Raw genomic sequence first — 19,217 nt, 5'->3', positions numbered from 1 at the left:
TCTCGAATAAAGAGGGAGCCGTTTCTCAGAATATTTTATACTATCAATAGCCCCCCATTACTCATTACTAAGAAAGGTTTTAGGCTAATAATTATTTAGAGTAACTACCAATAGTGCATTTAAACTGATGCATTAGTATAGTTTTTACTAGACACAAGAATTAAACCACACTAATTAGACAAATTGATTCTTCTGTGCCTCAATGCGTTCCTTTATTCACTTCTCCAGTTACTCCACAGTTCCCGCACTGTAACCTTACAATGGCCAAATTATTTGCATAAAAGTATTTCATTTAAATATTACAAGTGTGATCATGTGCGAACATGCTCAACTGTAGACTTACGGACAAGTCGTTAAATGTCTGCCGCAGTGATAGCATTCCAACTCTATTCCGAATCTCCCCGCGGTATTCTCGCGAGACTGCTGGCCCCCGCGAGACTACTGCTCTCACAACTCATTCCCATTTTTAAAACAGAAGTAGAAGTCGGCAAACCATCAGTTCGCGCGAGAGCAGTGATCTCGCGAGATCACTGCCAAAACTCGAGTATCTCACCGCTTCAGACCATTAACGACTTGTCAACAAGTCTAGCTCTACTAATGCCTGAACCCAAGATAATGCTTTAATTGCTGGAAATATTGAAACTTGAAAAACAGACAAAATCATAAGGGGTTAGTCTTGCATTTTCAACAAATTTTTGGTCACTTTTGAGGTTGCAATTTAAGGCTCTAAACTTATGCAGTCTACTGTAGCCTTCTATTTAAGCAGTTACACAGATCCAGTCGCGAGGAAAGATACCACTACGCAAGCTCGACCACAATTACTGCAAAGAACCTTTGGGTTTGTGGAATTCTGGGAGTTGAATCTTTAATTGAATCTTCTATTCCTAGTCAGTACTGTATTTTGTTTAAAGAAAATCATCTTTATTTATAAAAGAAAATACATTATACCTCGAGAATCAAATCATCACAGAGGAATTTAGGACTTAACTGATTCTATAGACCAATCCGACAAAACAAAATTGGTAGCGCCCTCTATTGGAAAAAATGTACAGCTGCGGTGTCTTTGTGCATAATCTAGGCACTGAAGTCACAGCAGCAAATGGCACGTGGTGCTCAACACTTGCGGCCTGGATTGGTGTATACAATTGATTCACATTTACATCCTCCAATTTAATCGAAAGAAAGTATAAATAAATTAATTTTATTTGAAATTAACAAGTAAAGTTCAATACTACCATTTGTACTACATTACGTTTTCATATATAGAAAAGAAATTAAGATTATCTTTTTCTTTTAAAAATGTCCGCTTCCCACTTTTTTCTTTTTAGTAACGATGGTTAAGAAGCTGCGTTAACTACAATAATTTGATTAAATACAAAAAAATGAGTCGTGTATAGTGCTATTACTGCATCACAGGGTACCGATATAAACTATGGATACTATGCAGGGAGCTTATCTGGTAACGCAAATGAGTATTAGTCAAGATATTTCCTTCTAACACAATGGGTGCGTTCGTTTAGCTTCCTTGGGTCATCCCTGGTCTGCCCCGGTACGTTCGAATAGCTTTTGACGTAATTCCAGGGGCTCACCCAGGTCAGCCCCCAGTGCCCTGCTTGTGGAGTGGGTTACTTGGGGGCTGGCCCCAGGTAAACGACGAGAGCGGTGAGTGGTCGTTCGTTTAGCTATTGTCAGGGGCTCACCTGAGTGAGCGCCGCGGGGTAGACCCAGGGAAGCTAATCGAACGCATCCAATGCCTGCTAGTGCATGTATTCAACATCAAATAGGACAAAAAGGTGCCGCTCCGTGCCAGAACCGGGTCCAAATTTCATAGAGCTACGTACTTTAGCACAAAAAGGTAGCTAAGCATAGCTGCATTATGCTTACCAGATTAAGGTTACCAGCCAAAATACCATGTCACATGTACAATTTGTCAGTGGTATCCTGCTCATTTCTGCCGAGCAAAATTGTCTGCTGATGCAGCTCTATGAAATTCTGCCCAAGCAGTCGTTTGCGATGGTATGTCAGCTTGATACTGGGTTTAGAACAAATCTTCATGTTACGGTAAAAGTTATCCAATGCTATGATTTGGTCGTTAATAGGTCCCCAATAATAAGTCTGTGTACAAATTCAATTAATATATGTGCAGCTTGTACCAATAGTTAGTTTTATATTTATAGATTAATTTTTTTACATCATCGGAGGCGACCATTAAACGATGAATTTATCTACCTCACCGACGTCCATTGTTGGTTGATCGTTAACGGTGTACTGAATCTTGAACTTGAGTCGAACCTTCTCCTGTGGATTAAAGGAGAATCAATGGTCAAATCCAATGAAAAATGGTGGCTAAAAGTTGTGGGTTCATATCACACCAGGGTAATATGCCTGTTGAATTGTTGACAGGACTTGGGGGAAAAATACTGAGTATACAGTCTATTACCGTCATCGGTCTATCGGTAGAACACAAATAGTGCATCAAATTTGTTTTCTTCCAATGGTCACTCTACAACCATGTTACTACAGACAAGCTTTGGGTAAAGCGTTAGTGACATAGTTGGTTTTCTCAGCTATAATAGTAACTATTTCTTATATAGCGCAGTTTACATTAACGTATCAATGCCTTGGTCATTTGGGTCACCCAGTAATCTTTCTCAGCTCTCTGGGATGTATACAGCCCTGAGCTGCCATGGCCAAATGTCTGTGCTAGCTGTGTAAGCTAAGAATGCCTAGTAACTAGATGTATGTCTGCGCACAAGGGGCACCAAGGCCAAGATCAAGGGCACAAACAAACATTCTCTGCTAACCCGTGAAATATACCTTGACCTAAGCACTGCTTCTGTAAGCTCAGATTGTGTGCTTATGGTAAGCAGAGCCATGAAATCAGGCCCTGGTCATATCAGGGGCCCAGCCTTTCATCCCCGTTTTGGCATTTTTGCCTTTTACAATAAAGTCTCAAGGCAACAGTGGACAAAAGTTCCTGCACAAATCACATGCTTAGCATAGAGTGGCTGGCTTATAGACCAAGCTGCAGACTGACATTATTCCTACCTTTTGTGGGTTAGCTATGAGCATGACTTGGGTGATTGCTGATGGGGGTAGGATGGGATTAAAGGCTGGGAGATCAGTCGCTGATGGTGGCTGGAGTTTCACTCTCATCATCTACAACACAAAATCAACAGGATGGTCAAAAAAAGTTCCAAACCAATTATAAGTGATGTTTCAGGCCTGGAGTTCCACCTGTAAGTGGGCAAGGCCTTTCTCACTTTCCAAAGGGCGCTTCCATTGGAATATCTTATAGTTTATCAGAAACTTCAGATCTGTCTGATCCCCCGAACTTGTTTGTAGTTCAAACAATTTCAAATTGCGTAGTCCCGCCCCGATTATTTCTGGTTTTACAACAAAGAATGATCGCCGCTACCGCTGGCTTGGCCAATTGGTGAACGCTCACCACAATTCTCGATTCGTGATTGGCCATGATTGGCCGTCTCAAAACGACACAGAGCCTTTGTGAGTTGCGTGACTCGCCGACATTAAGGTGTCAGTTGCCGATGCATTGACGTAGAAGTGTCAATCAAGTTGTCCGACGGGTGCGCGGCTTTGAGTTGAGATCTTTGGTATGGTGTGGAAAAAAAATATAATTTGGTGCGGTTAGAACTACAAATAGGTAGACAGGCCCGCTGTTCTATGTGGAGAGTGAAGTGTGTTAGGAGCGTGGCGCTTCAAACTTTGTCAACACTAAATGAATTAGTTACTAAACTTTTTCAGTCTAATGCCCTCCAAAATTCACGGCAATATTGTTAGATACATAATAAATGTCCGCTGGTATGTAACACTACCTTTACGGTTGAAAATGGTTGAGATAATCATTGAAAAAAATCACTAGAAAGTCCCACAAAACACAGACCTACCACTCCGCGATCACAGTATACAACGCACGCAGCATGCAGTCACATAGTCTCCAATCAAGGCTCATAGTCTTTTTACTTTGCATTCTATAATAAAGGCAAGAAACATTGAATGCTAGAACGCCCTCTATTGTCGAAATAATGCAGTGCATCACGCGATACCGCCTTGACCAAAGACTGCACGTGTCTGTGCATGCTTGGGCAAACGGGTTTTCCCCCTGTATTGCAATAACCACACACGCTGGTGTGCACGCTTAAACCGTACAACAGCATAGTCTTCGCTGGTATGCCAAAAAAGCCGCCGACAGCGTGGTCTGCGAAGCATATAGTTCCTTGGAAATGTTGGCTTGTTTACAAAAACAACACAACGTGTAGGCTTTATTTGACCAAAATGACGCCATTACGATACCTTGGATTGATAGAAAGATTATTTTACTGTATAACGTAAGATTGTTTTCTTCCTTGTTTTGTTTTGTCTTGTTGATTCGGGGAAGTTTTTGCGGGGTATTTATGCAAAGTCAATAATGCTGTGATGAAGACGCATTGATTTTGATCACATGCGCAATGGAAAGTTGCATCTTAAACAGCCAATAGGCTGGGGCAGCAGCAGCGGTTTCTTTTGAGGTTTTACCGTGCGCTCGCCGCGGGGTCGTGAACTTCTGCGGCTGGCCGGCGGCTGATGGCGAAAAACACAAAGAACAAGCGGACATACTTGGTTGTAAAACGTATTTTATTTAATAGGGCAACTCAAAATGATGAAACTACATAATGACGACGGCTTTTCTAATACTCAACCACAGGTTTCTTTTAAATAATCGGACACTCTTTTGGTATTTTCGATATCATTTAGGAACATCGAAATTTTCAAAACATCAAAATTTTCGATATATCGAAAATCCGATATTACGATATGATTATAAAAGTGACATCGGCGATTTCGATGTCAAAAAAATATCAAGTTTTTGAGTATTTTCGATATATCGACGGTATTACTTGTGTCCTTAAGCAAGACATTTAACCATTGCTTCGTCCTTCCTATGGGGCGTAAAGCCGTTGGTCCCATGTGTTGTGTAACTTATGTAAAAGAACCCAGTGCACTTTTCGAATAGAGAAGGGGTTCGCCCCGGTGTTCCTGGCTGTGGCTGCTGTATGTGTCGTAGCACCTTGTAAACCCTTAGAAGGTGCTAAATAATTGGGTCTCAAGATTCCTCACTGCAATTACCTATCATTCTGAAAGTTTGTATATACTTAGCGCCTTGAGTACCTTGTTTGGTAGATATGTGCGCTCTATAAGACTTCGATATTACTCTACGCTACTGTATAAATACCAACACTTGTTTCATAGCCATAAAAGTTCTAAATCTAAATATACTCGGCAATAATACATAGTGTAATACATAGTGTAATGTATAGTGCCAACACAAACTGAAACTTTCCACGATTTATTTTGTAAATTGTCTCACCCCTAACATTCAAATCATCTATTCTCTGGAAGTTTTTTAATTTGAACCAAAATCACCAAATGTATAACTTTTAAACAATTTGTAAAAGCTTACCTTCGGTACAGCTGCCTGAAAAACTACATTCTTTACCGGCGATGGGTTCGTACTCATGGTGGAAACAACCAAAACAGTGATGTCAGGCCTCGGGACATTCTTTGCAAAGTGAAACACCGTTTTTATGAGGTTTTTCTCATAGGCTGTGACTGGTGGCACAGTGCCTGCAAGAATAAACAGAAGAAACAAACAAGGTTCTTAATCTATTGCATGAACAACACAGATAAGGTGCTTGAAAAAGGAAACAGCAACATGGCCCGATTTTTGTCCAAAGTGTTTTCTTTAATAAATTTTTTTTTTCATCATGAATTTTGACAGATGCTGCTGTTTCAAAGCAAAAATCACACAAATGTTAGCAGCAATATGTGAGATTTCAGATTGGAACTAGTTTTGGGGGGTTTTAGGTTGTTGCTTTTTCTTCTTTCCACATTTACCAACCCTGTCTCTAAAGTATGTACTTGCTGCCCTCAAATCAAAAACACTACACAGTCGTCGTCTACATCTGATTGGCAGATAACTAGGCGTGACAATCCCCTCTCAGTACTCATAGAGAGGAACACCCAACCTACAGCCGTAGAGCACTGATGCGAACACATGGCCGAACTGTTAAGAGCACCGGATTCAAGCACTGGCGTTTGATCAGCAGGTTGTGGGTTCGAATCCCGGTCATGACACTTGCTACATAAAATTGGGGAGGTAGTGCTTTCTGCTCTACCGGCCAGGCTTCGAGTTGATGATACCCAAGCCTACATTCGTATGGACTGTAAAAGGGGTAACCCTGTTTCATCCCTAGGAGTAGGTGGCAATGGCCTCTGGAAAAAATAATTGTAGCCCACACCTTGAAGTGGCCTTCAGGCCTTGTGTGTCAGAAGACTTGCATAAAAAAAAAAAAAAAAAAAAAAAAAAAAAAAAAAAACTCTCAGATGACACAAGGAAGGTTTGGTATTGGATTGAACCAGGGGTCGATTTCACAAAGAGTTAGGACTAGTCCTAACTTAGGACTAGTCTTAGGATAGTCCTAAGTTAGGACGAGTAACTGGTCCTAACTCGAGATAAGACTAATCCTAAGTCTTTGTGAAATCCACCCCAGCTTCACCAAGCCACTTAAAATACCACTCACCTGGCTGAATTGTGTCAAGCGGTACAAACATGTCGGCTAAGGAGAGAACCGTCGCAATGGCTGGAGAAACTGCTGCAGGAGAAACTGCTGCAGGTGCCATTGACTGTACTACAGACTGTGATGCCCCTTGTGGTTGGGGTTGTGTCATCCCTTGCGTGGGTGCAGCAAGCACTTGTTGTGTAGATTGAAATGTCGACATTTGCTCCTGAGAACTGCAGATATATCATCAAGGTAAAAAATAGTGTTGAAACTTAACTCATGGTAAAGACTCAAACTGGATCTGCTTGACGAAATTATCAGAAAATGCAGAGCACATGTATATAGGTATATAAAAATCAAACAAGTACAGGAGTAGGGGCATATGAACATTAATACGCGTGTGAGTAGGAGAGAGAGTACGAAACAGGAACACGAGTAGGATTGTCACCTACGGCTTTACGTCCCATCCAAAGGATGAAGCAGTAATGGTTAAGAGGTTAAATGTAGAAGGAGTTTGAGTACAAGGAGGTAGGACAATATACCTATTGCATGTGACGTCACACACTCAAAAACCGCACTCACTGGGTTCAAAGGAGGCAAATAATTGGACGATAGCTGTTCTTTGTGCATGAAAACATTTGCCTCAGTGTAGCGTTTCGCGTTATGCAAGGGGTCTATAAGTATTAGTAAGAGTATGAGCAGCATGAGTAGGAACATGAGTAGGAGTATAGGTTGGAGCAAGTGTATGCAAGTACTAGATGATAGAATACTGCAACTGTTAAGAGATGCTCACCTGACACCCTGCTGCTTGGTTCCATTGACCTGTTGTTTCATCATACTCTTTCCAAGACTCTCCAGATCGGCAAATGGCGAGTGAACCCCGCCCTGAGACGTTGCAGCCCCTCCCCCACTAGGGGGACGACTTTTCTGGGGTAGCCTGACTGGTGCAGTATTAGTCCTGGGGTTCATTCCCATTGGTGTGGCCTGGGCGGGGTTCATTCCCATAGACGTGGCCTGGGCAGGGTTCATTCCCATGGGTGTGGCCTGGGCGGGGTTCATTCCCATGGGTGTGGTTTGGGCGGGGTTCATTCCCATGGGTGCGGCCTGGGCGGGGCGCACCATCATACCTGCTGCTCCACCTGCTGTTGGCATGGCCATGGGTGTTGGGTTTATTCTTGCTTGTAGGTTATTGACTTGTTGCTGACTATTAAATACAGAACCCTTTAAAAAAGAAAAAATTTCAAAAGTTCTTTTATTTTCCTGGGGAATTTTGAAGGGAGTTGGTGATCATTTGATTACGACATTGATTACAGTTTGGCTGAGTCAGGCATGACATTTTGTCCACAAAAAAAAGAGAGAATTTTATTGAGTCAAGGGCTGACCTCCATGTTCACTTGGTGTGGGCTGTAATAAACTGTTTAGTTCTTATTAATAATAAACAATTTTTGGGGTTGAACAAAGAATTGACTAGAGTGGGATTCGCACCAACGACCTTCGGATTAATGTGCCGGCACTCTACCAACTGAGCTATCTAGCCCTATATTGTCAATATCTTTGACGGGGTACGTTAATCCGGAGGTCGTTGGTTCGAATCCCACTCTAGTCAATTCTTTGTTCAACCTCAAAAATCATTTCAATATTTACCCAGTCAGCTTCCCTTGTGGTTTATACTAAAAATAAACAATTCTGATTTTTCTTCGAGGGCAAATTTGAAAACATACTAAAGGACGAATATTATGCGCACCGAGTCAAGATACTATACTCACAGGTTGTTGATTCATAAAGTTGTAGTTGGGCAGAGTGGACGTCGGGGCTGGCCCAAGCATACTCTCCAGAGAGGTTGGGCTTGTCTTCTGGGTGACAGATGTCCTGACGAAGCTCTGGGTCGTAGATGGAACCTGTGATGATGCTGTACTGATACCTGTATGACAATTGGGAAACAGTAGAGAGAACAACTGCAGTTTCTATTAACAGACTGATCCCGCTAATTATTGCTAATCAGGGATTTGTTAAGCAGTATTTTCTACTGAAGCAGCTCTATGAAATTGGCCCCATGTAAAGTCTTGTATCAAAGGGCATCAGGCCAGAAATTGGGCCATGGAACATGGCCATGGCTGTGGCTGTGGCAATTCGCTGCAACAACGCTAAAGGAGACTTTCCCGCATTCCGACCGAAGCCACTTCAAAAGCCCGTCAATTCGGGCAAAGTAAACCTTTGGTTTTTTTTCAAAACAAATTTCCAAACCATAATTCTTCAAAGAGAATCGTTTCCAACAAATAGTTAACACTTTCAACAGCTGCAGTGCTTCTCACCAAGTAAGTTTTTCTAATCAATAATATTTGGAGTATTTACCAATCTATGGACCCTACCTGTAGGCACTACACAAATGAGATCTTTCAATAAATGTCATAGCCTTACCTAATGATGAGAGTTGATCCTGAAGCAGTTGGGTGCTAGACTGATGAGTTGTTTGTGGTGCTGATGGCTGAACGTAAGCGGGGAATGGGGGCAGACCATCATTTGTGGGCGCGGGCGACGGATCAAGCCCAGTCAGATCAAGCAATGAATCTGTGAAAAATGAACATAGTCATAATAAACTGCAGCTAACAGTTAGGATTCAAACTTCCTCTAGCCACTAGCTTTGTGGTCTAGTGGTGAGACATCTGCTCTAGCAATGCAAATATCACGAGTTCAAATCCCACCTGAGTAATATGCCTGTGATTTGTTTTCACAGACCTTGGAGGGTACAGAGTGTACAGAGCTTTAAATATATTGGTGTATAAGGGTAAACAAACATAATAATATTCTTATTCCCTGAGGCAAAAATAAACATTTATAAAGTGTTGTGATCTACAAAGACAGGTGCCAAACTTGTGGTACCCCCCCCCCCCAAAAACAACAACAACCCATTCACACTGCAGATTTAGGACAGAAAAGGTATGGTTACTTTTATGAGCTTAGCAAGGTTTTGTGCTTAAAGGCTTTATGGAATTGGGGTCTGGTGGTAAGTTGTTTACCTTCTGGTTGATTTGTCCTGGCTGATGGAGCAGACGGCGGTGTGAAACTACCTTGCCATGGACTGGTTGGTGGAGGGGAGGAGGGCTGGTCTAGACTAGCCAAGCCAATCTTATCCTTATAGACGTCCATTACCTTGACGAGGGAGTCATTGGTCTGCAGAACATCAGCTACAATCAAATCAAATTCAAATATTTCATGGAAGAGACTGATGACTACAGCTTCCACAGTTACAACCTAACATCTTCTTAACACCCGGTTCAGACAGCGCTCCAGAGTTGCCCCAAACCAAACTATTGAATAAAGTAGCTGAACCTAGCAACTAGTTTAAATTCCTTTAGAAAAAAAAGTTGTAAAATGGAAAATAAAGATCGCAAGACCACACAGTTTTCAGAATAGGAAAGAGGACTCTTGAGGGTGCTATTGTGACCTTTTTGGTGACCTGGTTGCAAAAAACAAACAAACAAACAAACAAACAAACAAACAAACAAACAAACAAACAAACAAACAAACAAACAAACAAACAAACAAACAAACAAACAAACAAACAAACAAACAAACAAACAAACAAACAAACAAACAAACAAACAAACAAACAAACAAACAAACAAACAAACAAACAAACAAACGAACAAACAAACAAATAAACAAACAATTTTTTCCCCATCATCACTGAAATAAATAGTGAATGAAAGGGTTAATAAAGTCTTAAGTCAGATTAGAAGTTTCTAATCCCCGCTGACACCATGGAGTATACTTACCGATACCATCGTCTTTGTCTTCACTGTCACTGGCTAATCGGAATAGATTGGGTCGCATCTTCTCACAGGAAATGTAAAGCTCCTGATACAAGGAAGTACAAAAAGAGATGATGAAAAAAAAGGGCCACAATTCATATTATTTTTTTTGATGCTGGTTCCCTTGGTTTTCCTTTTAACTTATTTTAAATTCCCACATTTTATCACATTCCTTTCCTCTTAAACAGAAGTTCCCAAGAGGTTGAGCCACTCACCTTCATCAGTTCCATTTCCTGCTCGCTAGTCACCCCCGGCTGATAGTGCTCCATCATCTCAGTCAGTAATTTGACATTGTTGTTGCAGCTCTCCAGTTCGTTCATCCTCCTTGAGACCTTCTCTGTCTTCTTCTCATCCTCCTTTACCATATTCTTGATGAGGCGGTTGGCCGCCTGGAGGTCGTCGGGGTGTTTGCTCTTCAGGAGTCTCGCTAGAAGCTGTGTCAGAAGACAAAATTAGAACCTAACATAAACTTATAATAATAATAATAATAATAATACGCGTACAAAAATGTCTTGTCATATCTCTCCCATCCTACACAATCTACACTGTCTACCTATTAGTTTCAGAACACAGTACAAGATCAACCTCCTGACATTCAAAGCACTTCATGGTTCAGCCCCTCCCTACCTTCAGAGCATGCTTCAGCACTGGCATGTCGGTCATCGGGCAGCATGATGTTTGTTCCAAAGACTTGCCATACCACTTATGGTGATAGGGACTTTTCTAACATTGCCCCCCGCCTCTGGAACTTTCTGCCTAAATATCTAAGAGACAAACACGATATTTCCCACTTCCAACAATCTCTTAAAACACATTTTCAGATTGGCCTATGAACACATCTGAGAATTCTTTGATTGACCTAGACCGACGCTTTGGATTTTTATAACCGGTTGTTTTCAGATCATTTGTGCGGGTTAGCTCACAACTTCGTTCCCAGGGGTGATCGATCTCCCCGCGCAATTTAAGCCCATGGATACGAGGATGCATTACGCGGACAAATGCACATCCAAAAACTGTCTCATAAAAATACACCACACGTACAAAGCTCGACGTCGGAAAACAGATAAACTGAGTTTCCTACTTTAATACGCCTTTTAACCAAAATGGCATTTATGAATGGGAATAAGGGGTTGTGACTCGTTCTTAAACGACCATTTAAAACCTTGCAGAGCCGTGGCCATGGTTTTAATTAGGTTTTTAAGATTAAGAACATGATGCTACCCTTTTATTCCCATACTATCATTATAAAATCAACAGGTTCTAACCTTGGATTTCTCTTCATCTTCAAATGATGCATTCTTTGGTCTTGGAGGAGGTGGAGGGAAATACTCCTTGTCCATATAGACAGGATCCTCTTTCACTAAGCCTATAAACAGAAACAAAAAAGAAAGAAAGTAGTAGTCTCGGCCGATTTTTCTTTTACATGGGTCAGTACTTCATGAGCAGGAAAGTTATTTTTATAACTAGGTAGTCTCCTAAATTTTGAAATCTACTTCGTGGTAGTAGAATAAAAAGCAAAATCTAGTTCCCAAAGGACAAAAGCTACACAGCAAAGTAGATAAATGCTTAATGCTTAACCATAACAATGAAAAAGTAACAACAAAAATGCCCCGCTAAGAACAACCTATTTATTTGATAGTTGTTGCACACAAGAAAATCACAGACTGGTGGAAGTAGAGATATTAATTCATTTTAACAAAGTTTGGAGTTAATAGGGAGGTGATAGGCCAAGTTCTTTTTGAGTTATTGTTCGGTCAACCCTTTGATAAGTGATCAGGGGGTCCACAAGCAACAAGTTTTAATAAATTATTCTACCCAGAGTCAGCTTACAAACCGAACTCCCACCGAGTGATTTACTAAAATCCTTCATCACTCCAAACAAAATCCAACATCACATGATAAGTCAAACATCCAAACTGTTGGACTCAAATGACGACAATAAGATTCCATGTGGATTTGCCCGTGCTGCCTCAATCCAACAGAATCAATCAAAACATGCAGTTGGATTCTGATGGATTTGGGGTCACTCATACCTTGTTTCTTCAGCATTTGGTAAGCCTCAATGATTTTGGGTTCCTCTGGAAGGCCGGCCTGCCAGCTGTACATTATTTCAATTACTTTTTTCTGAACAGATGCGGGCGACTTTGCTCCAAGGTACTGTGTGATCATAAAACAAATAAATTTACTGTGTGTATTTCCGGTAATGGTTAAACAGTAGGAGGAATAAATTTCAAAGAAATAATTTGAGTAGGTTGAAGTAATTTTTAACCATGAGGAGCAAAACTACGAAGGCCCATTAGTGCCAGCAAAAAATAAAATTCAAATCAGTTATTACGGATTCGCAATCCGTTATTACGGATTAGTAATCTGTTATAACGAATTTGCAATCCGTTATTACGGATTGATTTGTAATCCGTTATTACGAATTACGGATTAGTAATCCGTTATTACGGATTAGTAATCTGTTATTATGGATTAGTTATCCGTTATTACGGATTAGTAATCCGTTATTACGGATTCACAATCTGTTATTACGGATTAGCAATCCGTTATGACGGATTCACAATCTGTTATTACGGATTAGCAATCCGTTATGACAGATTTGTAATCCGAAATTACGGATTCCCTTGAGGATCCCCCGAGGGCGCTATGTGCTGGTTACTCAGCCTAGAGTGCAGTAGTTTGATTGACAAGAGCTATCGACTGGCGTCCGCCATTTTGTGGAGTCAAAGATTTGACTCCACCAAAATGACGAACAGTTTTACTTCACGTAGAATAGAGAAAATCACACAAATGGCATTGTGTGCGGTCATTACATTATACTTTAAAAACATCTTTCCAACCATTTAAATTTACTCCATAACATTCGCCAAATCCAGGGCAATGTGTACTGTTTTTAGGGACGATTTCTGCAACGTTACATGTTAAATGTTAAATGTTCAACAAAAAATAATAATAAAACAACTGTTCATGTTTCCATCATGATTTATTTGACTTGAAATCATATTTTTTCTGTTAAGCAAATAACGAGCGTTTTCGGAAATTTGAAGGGTATGGATACATGTAGATATATGTAGATATATCATGACAAAAAATGCTTCACGGTGGAGACTCGACTTGATATATTTCATTAAAACTACTCAGATATAACCAATGTCAATTTTGCCAACCAAGTGATGTTAGTTTGATTTTTATCCTTTTATTTATTTCACTCTGGGGACTTAGTAAGTCATTGGGTCACCCAGAATTAATAGAACTACAACTGTCTTCTAATCATTGTTCTTATGACAGTTATATAAATGAAGACCTTCTCTGAAGCATCTTCCTTAATGAAGACCTTCTCTGAAGCATCTTCCTTACACTAACTCCGCCGGGATCTAAGATTCCTAAAAAGACGACGGACAGTTCCCTGTCCAAATTGCGAATCCGTAATAATGGATTATAACGAATCCGTAATAATGGATTACTAATCCGTAATAACAGATTGCAATGATCCGTAATAACGGATTTCATATCCGTAATAACGGATTGCTAATCCGTAATAACGGATTGCTAATCCGTAATAACGGATTGCGAATCCATAATAACGGATTGCGAATCCGCAATAACGGATTTGAAATTTATATGTTACTGGTGCTAATGGGCTTCCGTACAAAACTAATAGGCATATCTCTGCAAAAGTTTTCTTCAGATTTATGTTAAAGAAATTAATAACAGGAAAATTATACTTTTGTATTATATGAGATTTGTTTTTTATAAATAAGAGTTTGTCATTTGAGATTAGTGTTCATAAGATCTTCCCTTTCTACAATAAAGTTGGGTCAACTAGGAGTACATCCATCATTGTTGAAATGAAACCATTTCTCAGAAATTTATGATCATCTTTTGTAAACATTATATTTTTTCATCTTTAGAATGCAATAATGTCCTTACCTTTGGTGATATTAATTTGATCAACTCATTTAGGAAGCGGAATTTACCCACTTGCCTATGGAAGGCCTCTCCGCAGTTTTTCACACATGCCTCTATGACGGTTAGCCCCTATAAATGAGCAAGATGCACAACAACAAAAATCCTGCGTTACTGTTATGTAACAAAATAAATAATCATCACTTAATGTCCTGGCAGTATGGCAAATTTTTCCACAATCAGGCACCAGTGTATTTTAATGAATGTCTTGAGTTGTATCGACCTTTGCCTACAAATCTTCGCTCCAATGCAGATCCATTTCACCTTACTTGTCCCATGACTCGTAGTAAGGCGGGAGATCGTACATTCACTGTAACAGCAGCTAAGGAGTGGAATGAACTTCCCTCTTATATTAAATCTGCTCCATCAGTGGATGTGTTTAAGAAGGTTCGCAAGATATACCGCTTTCCTAATTGATTTGTTATTGTTTTTTATTTGTTTAATGTTTAATATATTGCTCTTTCTAGTGTAAGCGCTGTGATATGGTTTTATTATGAATAGCATTGCATAATAATAATAATAACATAATAATAATAGCAATGTCCTGTTCCAGTTGTCTAGTGGTCCGACTGCAGGACTTACAATCACAAGGTTGTGGGTTTGAATCCTAACTGCTGGTTTCAAGTTGACCAACAAAATATTTATTGGGAACAAACAGATGACGTTCTCTCTTGCCTAAATGCTGAGGATTCAAATTCATAACAACTTGATTGAGCGTTGTCCAATAACATTGTGCGAGAATACTCAAGAGTAGGTTCCTGCACAGTACTGGAAGATGATGAGACAGTTTCGACCGCAGCCATTTTTTTTTGACATTCCTTTCATAGTTTTACAGAAATTAAGAGTTGTTTTCAGGCTTACCTGCATAGCTTCTCTTTCTTGAGGAGATTGGATCTTGTGACCAAGGAGTCTACATGCAATCTCTGGCCTGGAAAAAAAGAGCAACAACATAATTATAGTCTCAATTCAGCAAGAGTAGTGCCTGATATTCCTATTAACAAAATCCAGTTCAAACAAAATGCTGCAGCCTGGTTGGTTACCTTGAGCAAGAACCGCGATTGTAAAACACACCGGACTCAAGCTCTGGTGTTTCTGTTCAGCAGAGTGTGGGATCAAATCCCTGTTGTGACACTTGTGTCCTTAAGCAAGACACTTACAAATTATTGCTGGATCCTTTGGATGGGACATGAAGCCATTGGTCGTGTGTGTGTCAGGTAACGCTCGTAAAAGAACACAGTGCACCTTATTGAAAGGAGAATAAGGGGTTCCCCCCGTGTTCTATTTTCCAAACTCTCAAACTATCTTTAAATCTAGACAAAATGCACTTTACTGTTATTTACACGCAAACCATGTTTACAACTGCCTTTGCACAAAGCTTCAGAACTTAGATACACCTTTAAAAGCCATTGGACACTTGCAGAAGAGAAAACTTACAGGGTTTACAGAAGGTAATGGTGAAAGACTTCACTTGCAATATTATTCCATGAAGTGCTTTACTTTTTGAGAAAACATTAAAACAATTATCATTTCTCGATATCGAGAATTACGGATTTATTTTAAAGACAATGGACACTATTGGTAATTGTCAAAGACCAGTCTTCTCACTTGGTGTATGTCAATGTATCCATAAAATATCAAACCTGTGAAAATTTGAGCTCAATCGGTCATCAAAGTTGCGAGATCAAAATGAAAGAAAAAACACCCATGTCACACAAAGTCGTGTGCATTCAGATGCTTGATTTCGGGACCTCAAATTCTAAATCTGAGGTCTCGAAATCAAATTCGTGAAAAATTACTTCTTTCTAGAAAACTACGTAATTTCAGAGGGAGCCAATTCTCACACCATGTTATACTATCAACCTCTCCCCATTACCCGTAATCAAGAAAGGTTTTATGCTAACAGTTATTTTGACTAAAACCAATAGTGTCCACTGCCTTTAAACACATGTCATGACACGGCGAAACGTGCAGAAACAAGGGTGGGTTTTTCCGTTATTTTCTCCTGACTCCAATGACCGATTGAGCCTAAATTTTCACAGGTTTGTTATTTTATATATAAGTTGTGATACACGAAGTGTGGGCCTTTGGACAATGCTGTTTACCGAAAGTGTCCAATGGCTTTAAGGCACTAAGCCTGCTGAGGTACTTAGTCTGGCCACTAATGGTGGTATGATTAAAAGCTGTCCAATGGGTGACAATGAGTGACATGGGCAGTTGGCAGTTAAACAACTCACCCTTCCAGCTCTTTGTTAACCCTATCACAGAAGTTCATGATGTATTCCCAGTCTTCATCTCTGTTCATTGGATTTGTTGCTTTATCTGGAAATTACACAAAAGAAATGTATAGAATAGTTTCTTTTTCCAGAACAAAGGAAAGTCCCAGTGGTAACTTCCTTCTTAAATGGTTTAAGTAACTCGCGCTGACAGTATTAATGAGGGAACGAACATTTCAAATGTTGCTTTAGTGTATAGTCCACCCACAGCCTAGTCAGTGAATGACGTCGTGAGTTAATTGACATGATAGGGATCATTCCAAGATGGCAGTGCTCAGTACACATCAAGACAATTAATTCTGAGAATGGGAGGTAGGATTTCCGAGGAAGCTGACAATTTTTAATTGAATTTATGTCTTTTTATAATGTTATTCATTTAAAAATCCAAAACACTCAGGGCAGGCTGATCACCTTCAATTTTGAATCGCTTTATATCAGCTTAATTTTAAGAACAAATTGGGTCTACTGTGTGGCCAAGGATTCAGACCATGGCCACACAAGTCAAGTGGGTCTAAGTCTACATCTACGCTGGTACTCAGCAAAGTCCACTTCTGGATGTAAAAGCTGAGGTGAAGACTAAGTGTGCGTGAAACAGGTGGAAATTGTGCTTAGCAAATAAGTGCTAGTAAAAACAACACTAGTTGAAACTAATTAGTGTAGATGTGTGACCTGAAGACAGTCACCGATGGAGCGGTGATGACGTCTGCAGGGAGTGCGTTCCATAGTCTGACTGCTGTGAGCATGAAGGAGAACTTGTAGATATTTTTAGAGGAATGAGTTGTGAGGAGCTGGTATTTAGCTGGGTGGTAGTTTATTAGTCTAGTGTCAGACATAGGTGTAAGGTACTGGGCTCAAAACTCCAAAAGAAAGACTATAATATAAAGTAACCTACCTGCCTAGTAGTAGGCTGCCTACCGGTACTTTTTGTTACAAATACAGGACAATAAATACAACTTATTAAACTACTACTTAAAAAAAAAGTGTTTTTCTTTATTTATAAAAAATATATAAAGAAATTGCCCTACTCAACTGCACTGGGCATGCTGGGTACTGCCATTGTTATTGTTAAAAACAAAACCCAAAGTCTATCACCAGTGTTAAGGGTTCCGTGTAGGAATGGCATGACAGCAGCTGGGCTAGCCCAATAAATTGGTCCAATCCAGCACAGGATACGGAGTGGATTGGACCAATTTAAGGAGCTACAGCCAGCTGGGAGTACAAAAGGGCCTACGCCCACCACAGCCACACAGCCGGCCTGCTGTACACAGGCAGTCTACACGGAGGTCCACAACACACTACACAGTCACACTCACACTGCACACACACAGTGCATAATTAGTGGTTGCATGTCAAATAAAAATGTAAAAACTAAAAACCTTCCAGTCAAGCTTTAGGCAAAGTCTTTAGTTGCGACTTATGCCAACAAATTTCGCGCAATAATCATCAATAATAAGTAAACGAGAACTTACTGAGCAACGTTTCCAGTGTTTCGCTTTCGTCAACGGACGCCATGTTGAATTTTAGCCGATGATGTCACATGTAATGCATGCAATTCGTACGTGGACGTTTATGTGACAGGGGCTTGTTAAAAACGTGTTCTTTTTTTACACGTCTGATAACATTGATCTTCTTAATGGATTGTCAACCTCGTTTCACTTCTGAGCTCGACCCCACAAAAAAAATGATGGGCGGGGTCGGAGGGCGGTAGAGTAGGAGGAGTGTGCATGCTGAAAAGTGCGGAAGTAAATTTCTGCAAAAAAAAAAAATTACAACAGCAAAAAAGAAGAAGAAATATTACACTTTGCGGAGTTACAGAAAATTTTGTTTTATTCTTTCTGACAATAGTTTGAAAAACTTCAGAATCTTTAAAAATAAAATTGTCCCGCCACTTTCCACTTGACATTTTTTTTGTTCAAATTGAAAAGTAGCAAACAAGATGTCTTTTGTTTATAAAAAAAGAGCCGGCATTTCAAGATGAAACATAAGATTTAAGGAAAAAAGGAAAGGGGATAATGTGGTAAAAAAAAAGACGAAAAAGATAAAAAGGTTATTATTATAAAGGTAAAAAAGTAAGGGGAAAGTGACAAGAGGGGAAAGGCCGAAAGGATGCGAAATTGTAACCCCCAAAAAGGTGAAAGAAAAGGGGCAACAGGGAAAAAATAAATGATAAATGAAAAACGGAAAAGAAAAAAAAATTAATAATAATAATAGTAAAAAAAAAAGAAAAAAAGAGCCGGGTCTCGCTATCTTGTTCGGGCTGCATGCCGCTACCTATTCACGAGCGCAATCCCACTACTGCTCCACACGGAGACTTTTGCCTGCTGCGTTTCCGCCCTGGGCCGGTTCGTCCCTCATTAAACAACCTGGTTATCCTGGCCTCCGCCAGGCTAACCATATCGGTGCCGAGCTTAGCGTGGACGCCCGATCGCCATAGAGCAACGACATACAGGACTCCCGAACTCAAACGATCCACCAACCCCGGCTTCCATGTAACTGGATTACAGGTGCACGCCACAACACCCAGCCGTTAGAACGAGGGATTTTTTTGTATATAAATCATACAATATAGCGCCCTCTCTCGCTCGACCGATGCACTATTTAAC

At 40.2% G+C, this 19,217-nt stretch overlaps 1 protein-coding gene across 1 annotated transcript; it reads right to left on the bottom strand.

The window, feature by feature from the left end:
• Positions 1–1,919: 1,919 nt before the first annotated feature.
• LOC117292935 (ADP-ribosylation factor-binding protein GGA1-like) lies at positions 1,920–18,174 on the bottom strand. Its single transcript, XM_033775110.1, has 16 exons — positions 18,084–18,174; positions 16,576–16,660; positions 15,203–15,269; positions 14,306–14,413; positions 12,406–12,529; positions 11,638–11,738; positions 10,588–10,806; positions 10,337–10,418; positions 9,578–9,745; positions 8,979–9,128; positions 8,327–8,481; positions 7,354–7,781; positions 6,582–6,793; positions 5,462–5,625; positions 3,049–3,159; positions 1,920–2,298 (listed from the first exon to the last, which is right to left on the bottom strand). The coding sequence occupies exons 1-16, from the start codon at positions 18,124–18,126 to the stop codon at positions 2,209–2,211; spliced, it is 2,307 nt and encodes a 768-aa protein (XP_033631001.1). The 5' UTR covers positions 18,127–18,174; the 3' UTR covers positions 1,920–2,208.
• Positions 18,175–19,217: the final 1,043 nt, after the last annotated feature.

Source organism: Asterias rubens, chromosome 7 (genome assembly GCF_902459465.1).
Source record: "Asterias rubens chromosome 7, eAstRub1.3, whole genome shotgun sequence".
Taxonomy (NCBI): Eukaryota; Metazoa; Echinodermata; class Asteroidea; order Forcipulatida; family Asteriidae; genus Asterias; species Asterias rubens.
The sequence above is the reverse complement of the archived record's forward strand: the minus strand, read 5'-3'. Positions and strand labels throughout refer to the sequence as shown.

Excerpts from the sequence above, each read along its gene's own strand:
- LOC117292935 (XM_033775110.1), bottom strand. The coding sequence starts at position 18,126 with ATGGCGTCCGTTGACGAAAGCGAAACACTGGAAACGTTGCTCA. Across the intron at positions 16,661-18,083 it reads AACACTGGAAACGTTGCTCA|ATAAAGCAACAAATCCAATG; the intron begins GTAAGTTCTCGT and ends TGTAATTTCCAG. Across the intron at positions 9,746-10,336 it reads AGACAAAGACGATGGTATCG|CTGATGTTCTGCAGACCAAT; the intron begins GTAAGTATACTC and ends ATTTGATTGTAG.